The sequence below is a fragment of the Lethenteron reissneri genome, chromosome 63 (genome assembly GCF_015708825.2).
Source record: "Lethenteron reissneri isolate LAM-NWPU_2019-01 chromosome 63, ASM1570882v1, whole genome shotgun sequence".
In the NCBI taxonomy this organism is placed as follows: Eukaryota; Metazoa; Chordata; class Hyperoartia; order Petromyzontiformes; family Petromyzontidae; genus Lethenteron; species Lethenteron reissneri.
The window spans coordinates 2197009-2209508 of record NC_083841.1 but is presented as its reverse complement, the minus strand read 5'-3'; the positions used below and the strand labels follow the sequence as shown (position 1 = coordinate 2209508).

Below are 12500 nucleotides of genomic sequence, written 5' to 3'. Positions count from 1 at the left end.
GGGGGGGGGGGGCACGTTACACGGTTGGGTTAGGACGCGGGGGTCAAGGCGGCCTGCTTTGTCGTTGTTACGCGAGGGTGCCTGCCGAGTACGTATGTGCGTGGGTTGGACTTCGTTCGCACCGTACGTAGGCGACCGTGCTAATTGGAGTGTATAGTAGTGGAGTGTATAGTAGTGTACAGTAGTATAGTGTACAGTAGTATATAGTAGTGTATAGTGTAGGGTATAGTAGTGTAGTGTATAGTAGTGAAGTGTATAGCCACGTGCAGTAGTTTTTACGCACGTAGCCAACCATGCTAATCGAAGGTGCAGGGAAAGTTTGTCAATCGGGATGATGATGATGATGATTTCAAAGTGCGTAGCTCCAGCGGCCTCCTAATATCTCAAGGAAAGAGCGTTCCAGACGGCCGCAGTTGCGCATGCGGTGACCACCGTCTTTGCTCAATCGCTCGCCTAACGCCACTGCGAGGATGAGCGGCGTTCAAGCTCCTTGACGAGATGTATTGAGCACGACCTGATAATGCGAGGATGTAACGACACTGGGCCGTGCGTAAGTGCGCAGGCGTTTTTTGCGGAACGGTGGCGCAGCGCTTTGCACGAAGCTCTACGGACCCGGCGACACCAACACCGGCGTGGTGCTGGCCACCCACCACCTCGTGTGCCGTGCCGGCCTTCTTAGGTGTTGCTACTCGCTAACGGCACTTAAGGGGCATCTTTGTCTTTGCGTCAGTGAGTGTCTGTGGGTGAGCGAGATTGAGTGGAGTTTGTATGATCCCTCTCCCCCTGTTCTGCAGAGTGAGAGTGAGTGAGTGGAGTTTGTGTGATCTCCCCCTGTTCTGCAGAGTGAGTGAATGGAGTTTGTATGATCTCTCCCCCTGTTCTGCAGAGTGAGTGAGTGGAGTTTGTATGATCTCTCTCCCTGTTCTGCAGAGAGTGAGTGAGTGGAGTTTGTGTGATCTCCCCCTGTTCTGCAGAGTGAGTGAGTGGAGTTTGTGTGATCTCCCCCTGTTCTGCAGAGTGAGTGAGTGGAGTTTGTGTGATCTCCCCCTGTTCTGCAGAGTGAGTGAGTGGAGTTTGTATGATCTCTCTCCCCCTGTTCTGCAGAGTGAGAGTGAGTGGAGTTTGTATGATCTCTCTCCCCCTATTCTGCAGAGTGAGAGTGAGCGAGAGTGGAGTTTGTATAATCTCTCTCTCCCTGTTCTGCAGAGTGAGAATGAGTGGAGTTTGTATGATCTCCCCCTGTTCTGTAGAGTGAGAGTGAGTGGAGTTTGTATTATCTCTCTCCCCCTGTTCTGTAGAGTGAGAGTGAGTGGAGTGTGTATGATCTCCCCCTGTTCTGCAGAGTGAGTGAGTGAGTGGAGTTTGTGTGATGTCCCCCTGTTCTGCAGAGTGAGTGAGTGGAGTTTGTGTGATCTCCCCCTGTTCTGCAGAGTGAGTGAGTGAGTGAAGTTTGTATGATCTCCCCCTGTTCTGCAGCGTGAGTGAGTGAAGTTTGTATGATCTCCCCCTGTTCTGCAGAGTGAGTGAGTGAGTGAAGTTTGTATGATCTCCCCCTGTTCTGCAGAGTGAGTGAGTGAGTGAAGTTTGTATGATCTCCCCCTGTTCTGCAGCGTGAGTGAGTGAAGTTTGTATGATCTCCCCCTGTTCTGCAGAGTGGAGTTTGTATGATCTCCCCCTGTACTGCAGAGTGGAGTTTGTATGATCTCCCCCTGTTCTGCAGAGTGAGAGTGAGTGGAGTTTGTATGGTCTCCCCCTGTTCTGCAGAGTGAGAGTGAGTGAGTGAGTGGAGTTTGTATGATCTCCCCCTGTTCTGCAGAGTGAGTGAGTGGAGTTTGTATGATCTCTCCCCCTGTTCTGGAGAGTGAGCGAGTGGAGTTTGTATGATCTCTCTCCCCCTGTTCTGCAGAGTGAGTGAGTGGACTTTGTACGTTCTGGCAACAACGACATCGCGTGGTTACGTTGCTGTGAGAGTGAACGCGTAGTTTGTACAGTGCTGCTGCTGCTGCGCCTCCACGTCGGGCAGACTGGCCGAGTAGTCGTAGTAGGTGGCGTTCCAACGCACCTCGCGCGTCGCCGTGTCGTACAGGGTCACCGTGTACTCTACGCACAGACACACACACACACACAGACACACACACACACAGACACACTGTCTCACCGTGTACTCGACGCACAGACACATACAGACTGACACACACAGACACACACACACAGACACACTGTCTCACCGTGTACTCTACGCACAGACAGACACACACAGACAGACACACACAGCCACACACACACACACAGACACACTGTCTCACCGTGTACTCTACGCACAGACACACACACACAGACACAGACACACACACACTGTCTCACCGTGTACTCTACGCACAGACAGACACACACAGACAGACACACACAGACACACAGACACGCTGCGCATCACCGTGTACTCTACGCACAGAAACACACAAAGATCCCACGTGTAGCCTTAACAGACTGTAGGGGCAAGTGCTGTTAGCGAGCACCTATGAAGGCCAAAACAGTACATGAGGGGGTGGGTGGCCAGCACCACGCCCGGCCGCCTTTGTCTCCCTAGTGACGATGTTTACACACCGCACCGACTGTGTGTGTGTGCGCGACTGGTGTGGTGTGTAGTGTGGTGTGTAGTGTGGTGTGTAGTGTGGTGTGTAGTGTAGTGTGTAGTGTGGTGTAGAGTGTGTAGTGTAGTGTGTAGTGTAGTGTGGTGGGTAGTGCGGTGTGTAGTGTGGTGTGTAGTGTGGTGTGTAGTGTGGTGTGTAGTGCGGTGTGTAGTGCGGTGTGTAGTGTGATGTGTAGTGTGTTGTGTAGTGTGGCGTGTAGGGTGGTGTGGAATGTGTAGTGCGGTGTGTAGTGCGGTGTGTAGTGTGGTGTGTAGTGTAGTGTGGTGTGTAGTGTGTAGTGTGGTGTGTAGTGTGGTGTGTAGTGTGGTGTGTAGTGTGGTGTGTAGTGCGGTGTGTAGTGCGGTGTGTAGTGCGGTGTGTAGTGCGGTGTGTAGTGTGGCGTGTAGGGTGGTGTGGAGTGTGTAGTGTAGTGTGGTGTGTAGTGCGGTGTGTAGTGTGGTGTGTAGTGTGTAGTGTGGTGTGTAGTGTAGTGTGTAGTGTAGTGTGTAGTGTGGTGTGTAGTGTGGTGTGGAGTGTGTAGTGTAGTGTGTAGTGTGGTATGTAGTGTGGTGTGTGGTGTGGTGTGTGGTGTGATACCAGAGCGGCCGATGTAGAGGAGTGGTGAGGAGGGACACACGTTGACAGGGAAGGCCGTGGTGAGTGTCTGCTGCTTCTCACCCGTGGTGGGGTCCACCACGTACCACGCGGTCCACCTTCCTGCCTACACGGGGTCAACGTTTACGGGGTCAAAGCTTACGGGGTCAACGCTCACGGGGTCAACGCGCATGGGGTCAACGCTCACGGGGTCAACGCTCAAGGGGTCAACGCTCACAGGGTCAACGATCACGGGGTCAACGCTCAAGGGGTCAACGCTCACGGGGTCAACACTCACGGGGTCAACGCTCACGGGGTCAACGCTCACGGGGTCAACGCGCGCACACCAACCACACCAATAACAATAACAGCACGTCGACTCCATCACACACGGAGCGGCAACAGCAACCACAATAACAACTGTAACAACGACGACAAGAACAAGGAAAAAACAACAACGATGACAAAACCACCAACACCACCAACACCACCAACACCACCAACACCACCAACACCACCACCAACACCACCAACACCACCACCACCAACACCACCAACACCACCAACACCACCACCAACACCACCAACACCACCACCAACACCACCAACAACAACACCACCAACAACAACACCACCAACAACACCAACAGCAGCAGCAGCGGCCACCTTGAGGCAGCACCAGGCCCGGTGCTGCCTCAAGTGCCGGTGCGCGGCGCGTACCGGTGTAGAGGACGCCGTCGCTGCTGCGGCACGGAGAGGCCTGCACCAACTCCGGGATGGTGAATGGCAGCTTCTGCTCACCTCGGCGGAGACACGCGGCAAGGCATTCACACACGCGGCACGGAGACACGCGGCAAGGCATTCACACACGGCACGGTGCAGACGCGCGGCAAGGTATTCATACACGCGGCACGGTGGAGCCACGCGGCACGGTGGAACCACGCGGCATGGCACCGACACGCGACATCACGGAGACACGCGGCACGGAGGGGACGCACGGCATGATGGGCACATTTAGGCGAGGGTCTCGTGTCACTCCCCACGACGCACAGACGGAGAGCGGGGGACGGGGTAGAGGGGAGAGCGGTGAGGGTAGATTGGTGAGGGTAGAGCGGTAAGTGGTGAGCGTTGAGGAGTGAGGGGAGAGGAGTGGTGAGGGTCCAGCAGTGAGCATTGAGTGGAGAGTGGTGGGTGGTGAGCGGTGGGTGTAGAGCGGTGAGTGTAGAGCGGTGAGTGTAGAGTGGTGGGTGTAGAGCGGTGAGTGTAGAGTGGTGAGTGTAGAGCGGTGAGCGACGTGAGGTGAGGAGCGAGGATGCGTGAGGGTGAGCCCCTCACAGCGAGTCCCTCGCCGTGTTTCCCCCCGAGCGTGTAGAGGCTGCCATCGCTGGGGTCCGGCAGGAATGCGGGTCTGGTAGCGCACACAAAACAAGGAGGTCAAAACACGCGTGGCACGTCGTCACCATCGTCGTCACCATCGTGGTGGCTGCTGCTGCTGCTGTTGTGGTATGTATATGTATGTACGTTGAACTTGGATGCACGGTGAAAGGGCAAGAAACTAAACACAAAAAAAGCAGGTCTTTAAGAAATTAGTTTTCAACGTAGTATAGTGCCGTAGTCTAGTGTATAGTAATATACTGTAGTGTAGAATGTAGTTCGTGTAGTGTATAGTAATGTATCGTGTAGTGTATAGCATAGTGTGCGTAGTGTATAGTAGTGTATAGTGTAGTATGTATGTACAACTTTTTTCACACCGTACATAGCCAACCGTGCTATCGTGGTATAGTGTGCAGTGTGTTGTATACTAATGTATTGTAGTTTATAGTGTAGTGTATAGTGCAGTGTATAGTAGTGTATTGTAGTGTATAGTAGTGTATAGTGTAATATTTATGTACAATTTTTTTTACACCGTACATAGCCAACCGTGCTAATCGGAGGTGTGGGGGAAGGACAACACACTAAACACAAAAAGTAGTTCAAAGAAATTAGTTTTTAACATAGTATAGTGGTGTAGTGTGTTGTATACTAATGTATTGTAGTGTATAGTGTCGTGTATAGTGCAGTGTATTGTAGTGTATAGTGTAGTGTATAGTAGTGTATAGTGTAGTGTATAGTGTAGTGTGCGTAGTGTGCGTAGTGTATAGTAGTGTATAGTGCAGTGTATAGTAGTGTATAGTGTAGTGTATATTGTAGTGTGCGTAGTGTATAGTAGTATATAGCGTAGTAAGTATGTATGTAGAACTTCTTTCGCACCGTACGTAGCCAACCGTGCTAATCAGAGGTGTGCGCCGGGGGGGGGGGGAACTACAAACCAGAGGTCGCAAATGGGTTTTGATTCCGTACCCGTACCCCGGCCGCACACGTTTCTTTAGTACTGAATTTGCGTTTTGGTTTGTTGTCCTTTCCCCCGCACCTCCGATTCGCACGGTTGGTTACGTACGGTGCAACAGAAGTTCAACACGCACGCGAAACACGGGGAGACGCGAGGGGGTGACGTGAGGCGAGCCACTTACTCGGCAAGATGAACGGGCACCTGCAGCACGGGCTCTGCAAGACAGCAAAGACAAAGATCCTCATACAGTAATCCCTCGCCACGTCGCGGTTCAAGTTTCGCGGCCTCAGTGCATCGCGGATTTTTCTAACTGATTTAAAGGCCTCATTATACCTGTGCAGTAACACCATCATCATCAACATTTATCATCACATTCATCGAACTGCACAGGTCTGTCATCGTCGTCATTGTCATCGTCATTGTCATCGTCGTCGTCGTCATTATTGGAGTCAAGTCTCAAGATACTACTGTCATTGGTGAGTGTAGAACACCATAATACGTATCGTATGAGAGAGAGAGTGAATGTATAATATTAAGGTTTTATAATTAAATAGATTTAAGTAAAATATATATAAAGTATGAATATACATATTTTAAACATTCTGGTACCCACACACACATATACGGAAATTCCTAGGGGGCCAATCCTACTTCGCGGATTTTCACCTATCGCGAGGGGTTCCGGTCCCCATTAACCGCGATAAACGAGGGATCACTGTATAGCCTTTGACAGGCTGTCAGGGCAAGTGCTGCTAGCGAGCACCTATGAAGGCCGGCACGGCACACGAGGAGGTGGGCGGCCAGCACCACGCCTGGCCGCACTGGGTAATCATTTCAGGCTCAGTCGACCTATTCAGATAATCGTCACTGAGTCGGGACTCGAACTCAGGCCCCCTCTTGCTGTGCGACGACTGGCGCCCCCCGGTGCCCCCCCGGTGCCCCCCGATTCCCACCGGTGCCCCCCGGTGCCCCCCGGCTCCCACCGGTGCCCCGCCCATGCCCACCTTCCTTGAGGGTCCACTTGACGGCGCCGGTGAGGCGTGAAACGGCGTGCATGTTGCCGTCCAGCGTGGAGACAAACAGCAGCGTCTCCGGCACCGCCACGGTGCCACCCTCGCCCACGCCGGGGCAAACCTGCGGTGGCACGCGGCGGTGGCACGCGGGGGAGTTAGACGGGCAGGGCACGCGCGTTAGTGGCACACAGCAGTGGCACGCGGGGAAGCGAGGCACGCGGTGGTGGGACACGTGGGGCTGTGGCGGGCATGGATGTTGCCCATGGTGGCGGTGACACGTGGCGGGGGGAGTGACACACATGGTAGTAATACGCGGTAGTGAATAGTTGCACAGGAGATGCACCAACAGGTCTTGACAAGAACACACCCACACACACCAGTCAGCATGCACACAAACATCACTACAGTCACACTCAAGTACACGCATCACTCCACGTACACACACACACACACAAAACTACACCCACACACACACACCACTAGTCACCCCCAAGTAAACACATCACATGCACATTTCCCAACAATACATCCCACAAATCCGACACTGTTCGGGCAGCAGTGACGGTTAGTGGATCACACAAAAAAAAAACCCCATCACCAAGCGGCAGCGTGTACAACATTCAACGGCGCGTGTCGTGACGGGGTTACCACAAGATCTGACACCGTGTCCGTCCAGTGTAGTGTATAGTGTAGTATACTAGTACAGCACTAGTGTATAGTGAAGTGTATAGTGTAGTATACTAGTACAGCACTAGTGTATAGTGTAGTGTAGTGTGTAGTGTATAGTGTAGTGTATAGTGTAGTATACTAGTACAGCACTAGTGTATAGTGTAGTGTATAGTGTAGTGTATAGTGTAGTATACTAGTACAGCACTAGTGTATAGTGTAGTGTATAGTGTAGTGTGTAGTGTAGTATACTAGTACAACACTAGTGTATAGTGTAGTGTATAGTGTAGTGTATAGGGTAGTGTGTAGTGTCGTGTGTAATGTAGTGTATAGTGTAGTGTATAGTGTAGTGTGTAGTGTATAGTGTAGTGTATAGTGTAGTATACTAGTACAGCACTAGTGTATAGTGTAGTGTATAGTGTAGTGTATAGTGTAGTATACTAGTACAGCACTAGTGTATAGTGTAGTGTGTAGTGTATAGTGTAGTGTGTAGTGTATAGTATAGTGTATAGTGTAGTGTATAGTGTAGTATACTAGTACTGTACAGCACTAGTGTATAGTGTAGTGTATAGTGTAGTATACTAGTACAGCACTAGTGTATAGTGTAGTGTGTAGTGTATAGTGTAGTGTATAGTGTAGTGTATAGTGTAGTATACTAGTACAGCACTAGTGTATAGTGTAGTGTATAGTGTAGTGTATAGTGCAGTTTACTAGTACAGCACATCGGTTATGTGTTGGTGAGCCAAGCCACAACGTTTACAATCTCAGTCTGACGTTTCGCCCATAATTACAACCAGCTTCATCAGGCGACAACCAGATGTGTCACCCTTTTTGCATTATTTGTTTTTGTAACTTTCTGACCCCGTGCCCCATACGGGACATCTGCGACAAAGAGCTTCATAGCTCATCGGATTTCCCCCTGCGGTCTGAATCAAAGAGTCCGATTCTGAAGTGGGGACTCATCTCCATCCGTTTCCATCTGCACGGGGACAGAGTACTGTGGCCCCTACGCATTGCGGGGGCTTCTCTCCGGCCGCTCCGGTCTCCTCCCGCGTGTATCATCATTCAATAATTGGCGGGAAACTTCTTCACATGTAGAGGACCGCAGAGCTCGGAGCAAGCGTTTGGTAGCGCCAGCGGATCATCGCGCCGCTAGTTCCACACCACCGCACCAAGTATTTGTTTTAAATTCTTAGTCGACCCAGTGGCGGCCCAGGGACCGGCTTAAATATCCGTCGCCGAGGTTCGTAGCGATGTCGACACGCTCCCGTTTCCACGGCGACACGCTCCCGTATCCACGGTGATGCCACGGTCCCCCCCCCCCCCGCAAGGCCGTCGGTACACGATACGCGGCCGACGTCCCCCGCCACCAGCGTCGTGGTGAGGGGGGGGGGGGGCCTCGCGATTCAGGAACCGGCGTTGGCAAACCGACCAGCCGTTGCCACATCAGCCGGCCACCGCCGCCCACGCCACCGCAACTCGGCCTTCAAGTGCTTCTGCTTCGGCCTCAAATTCGGCCGGTCGTGATGAGGCCTTGGCAAGGCCGAGGAGGAGCCACCAGGGCGACCAACACACGCCCCAAGCTCTGTGGGTCCTCCGCACATGAAGATTTTTTTCAGCCGAATGAATGAGGGTCCATGCGTGCGGGAGGAAAACCAGAGGAGCCGGGAGGAAAGACGGAACGATTCACGGGCGTGGGAATTCACAGACGAGCGTGGGAAGGTGGCCAGAACCAACAGTTGAGACGATGCGGTTGCGGCTTCACCGTTTCCCCTCCTCCCGCCAACACCCGCGGTTACGCGACGAGCCAAGCGGTGTCACGGGCACCAGGCCAGCGGCGGTGGTATCGGTGGCGGCACAGCGGCACGGCACAGCGGCACGGCACAAGCGCCATGGCATCGTGCGGCACGGCACGGCGCGCTGACGGTAGCGCGACTCGCAACGCGCAGCGTCAGCGGCTGTGCGCCAACAACAACGGCGATGACAAACGCCGACGATCGCGACTTCAACAACGACCGACGCTAACCGTGAAACCCTCTCCCCCCCCCCCCCCCCGTCAACAAACAACCGTCCTGCCAAACTCACCCCTGAGCACTCACCGCACCCCCCCCCTAACAAACACATCTCTGACACTGACAATCAACACCACGGACCCTAATCTTGACAACCACCCCAAGAAGCAAGCACATCTCTGCCAATGACCCACACCCCCCCCCCCCAAATCCGGCTGTCATGTACGTGTGTTGAACTTCTTTCGTACCGTACGTAGCCAAGCGTAGCTAATCGGAGGTGCGAAGGGGAAAGGGCAACAACCTAAACACAAAAAGTGGCTCTCAAGGAATTTGTTGTCAATCTAGATGATGATTTAAAAGTGCATAGCTCCAGTGGCTTCCGAATATCAGAAAGAAGAGACGCATAGAGACCCACAGAGATCCAGAGGACTCGTACAGAACCATAGAGACCCACAGAGACCCATAAGACCCATAACAGAACCATAGAGACCCACAGAGATCCAGAGACTCATACAGAACCATAGAGACCCACAGAGACCCACAAAGACCCATACTCATATGTATGTACTGCACGTTCAACTTCTTTCGCACCGTACGTAGCCACAATAGCTAATCAGGGGGTTCGCAGGGGAAATACAAACTAAGCACAGAAAACAGTTCCAAAGAAATTAGTTTGTCAATCAGGATGATGACTTAAAAGTGCACAGCTCCAAGTGGCTTCCTAATATCACGTTGGCGGTGGTGCACGACTTCGCAGCACGTGCGTGCCATGGGGAAGGGCCATCGCCCGAAACGTCTGTTTTTTTCTTACCCCCCCCCCCCACCCTCTAAAGGCCAGGCACACGCGCACACGCGCACACGCGCACACGCGCACACGCGGAGTTGTCAATGACGGAACCCGTTGGGTGTTAAGTCAACAAGCGGCAGCGTTGCGCACAATGTAAGACAACAACAACAACAAAACACCGTCTACTACGGGAGGTGCGAAAGAGAGAAGGCGAGATGCGTGGATGAGAGGCGAGGGGATTCCATTGCTGAGCCACACAGCTCTTTGTCAGGAAGCGACGTGGCCAACACAAATGACAAAAACAAAGTGGATTACCATCACGTGGTAAGCCGAGGGAAAACCCGGAGGGGAAACAGAGACACGTAAATTCCAAATAGAGAGCAGGCGTCAGGGTCCAGATCGAGCCCACGACCTCATGTATACCAGGCGAGGTAGTTAACATCTCCTAGCCACCGTGATGATGATGATGATGAGAAAGAGAGAGACACGCAAACTCCAAATATACAGCAGGCGTCAGGGTCGGGATCAAACCCACAACCTCCTGTGTATCAGGCGAGGTAGTTAACATCTCCTAGCCACCGTGATGATGATGACAGAGAGAGAGACACGCAAACTCCAAATATACAGCAGGCGTCAGGGTCGGGATCGAACCCACGACCTCCTGTGTACCAGGCGAGGTAGTCAACATCTCCTAGCCCCCCCCCCCACCCCACAGAAGCCCGTGCGACTGAACCGCGTGGATTTAAAATCGAGCGTAAACCGACGAAGACGTGGGGATTGAGCGGGCCGCCCCTCTCACGAGAGTGACGCGACCGCGCCCGTTGAACATCTCGCTGTGGTGTCGGACGTACCCGGACGAAACGAGAACCGGTGGTGCTGCTGGTGGCGGTGACGGTGCATCACCTCTCCCCGTGCTCGCATCTAACCCGCCAATTAGTTCCAGAAATAGGCCACATTATTCTAACTGGTAAGATAATCACCGGGAGCATGACACACACACACCGCACGCGCAGTCATCTGGTTTCAGACATTCATGGCCGTGGGCCGCCTAATTTTCAAAACAACGACCACCGATAACAACAACAACCACCACCACTTCCAGGAACAACCACCGCACTAATTACCACCACCGCTGCCTTTTAGTTTGTTGTCCTTCCCCTGCCACCTGCCGATTAACACGGTTGGCTACGTACGGTGCAAAGAAGTACATACCATATGAGTATGGGTCTTTATGGGTCTCTGTGGGTCATACATACATACAAACATACGTACAATACACCACCACCACCTCCAACAACAACAACATTCTCCAACAACCGCTGCAGCAGTTGCCGCTGTGCCACGCTCTCACTTTCACCCACAACGACAACACCACCAACAACCACCATCAACACCACCACCACCACCACCGGAAAACAGCAGCGGCGACGACGACGTCACCGCGGCGCTTGTGCCAGGCTAGGTGCACTTTGAAGAAGGTCACGTGAAGTGTGGAAGGCTCTCCCTGCTGACAGGAAGCCAGGGGACACAGCCAGGTGCTGTGGGTGAACTGAGGTGCCAGGCTAGGTGCACACTGAGGCCGTCACGTTAAGTGTGGAAGGCTCTCCCTGCTGACAGGAAGCCAGGGGACACACCCAGGTGCTGTGGGTGAACTGAGGTGCCAGGCTAGGTGCACACTGAGGCCGTCACGTTAAGTGTGGAAGGCTCTTCCTGCTGACAGGGAGGAGGTCACGGGACAGGCCCAGGTGCTAAGGGTCAAAGTGAACGATATGACTATCAGGTGCAAGATACACATGGCCACCCAGACTCGCGCACACTGTCACACCACGTGTACGCACACCGCGCCCGTGCACAAAGAACAAAGATCCCCCGTACAGCCTAAACACATTCCTGCGGAGGGAGCTGGTAGTAACGTTGGGTTGCTCGGTCAATGGCCTGCAGGGTCAACGACGGCGTGGTGTATTCCGCAAATATGCCCGACTGTGAGGGCGGGCACAAGCCGGCGTGAGTAGGTTAAACGTTGAGTTTTATAAGGGCACCACGGGGTGACCAGCCCCTCCCCTCCGCACCCAGCCCCACCCCTCCCACCCCCCACCCAGCCCCACCCAGCCCCACCCTCCCCACCCAGCCCCTCCCCACCTTCCCCTCTCCACCCAGCCCCATCCCTCCCATTTTTGGATGCACGACGGACGGACAGAATAACCAGTAGGTTACTACCAGTAAAAGACTGTAGGGGCAAGTGCTGTTAGCAAGCACCTATGAAGGCTGGAACGGTACACGAGAGGGTGGGTGGCCAGCACCACGCTCGACCGCCTTTGTCTCCCCAGTGGCGATGTTTACTACCACACCGCACCAGGTACTCATTTGAGGCTGAGTCGACCTAGGGGAGGCCCAGGAACGGTTCAGATAATCGTCACCGGTGTTGGCCGTGAGCGGGAATCGAACCCGGGTCGCCGGGTTCATAGCGCA

At 53.4% G+C, this 12500-nt stretch overlaps 1 protein-coding gene across 1 annotated transcript in view; it reads right to left on the bottom strand.

Moving 5' to 3' along the window:
- The window catches only part of LOC133358802 (serine/threonine-protein kinase/endoribonuclease IRE1-like), a 27708-nt gene extending 19331 nt beyond the window's left edge, over nt 1-8377 (bottom strand). Inside the window, 7 exon segments of the mRNA XM_061577250.1 lie at nt 1990-2100; nt 3228-3347; nt 3945-4017; nt 4560-4632; nt 5735-5768; nt 6558-6804; nt 8336-8377. Of these exon segments, the coding sequence (XP_061433234.1) occupies nt 1990-2100; nt 3228-3347; nt 3945-4017; nt 4560-4632; nt 5735-5768; nt 6558-6804; nt 8336-8377 (700 nt within the window).
- Nucleotides 8378-12500: the final 4123 nt, after the last annotated feature.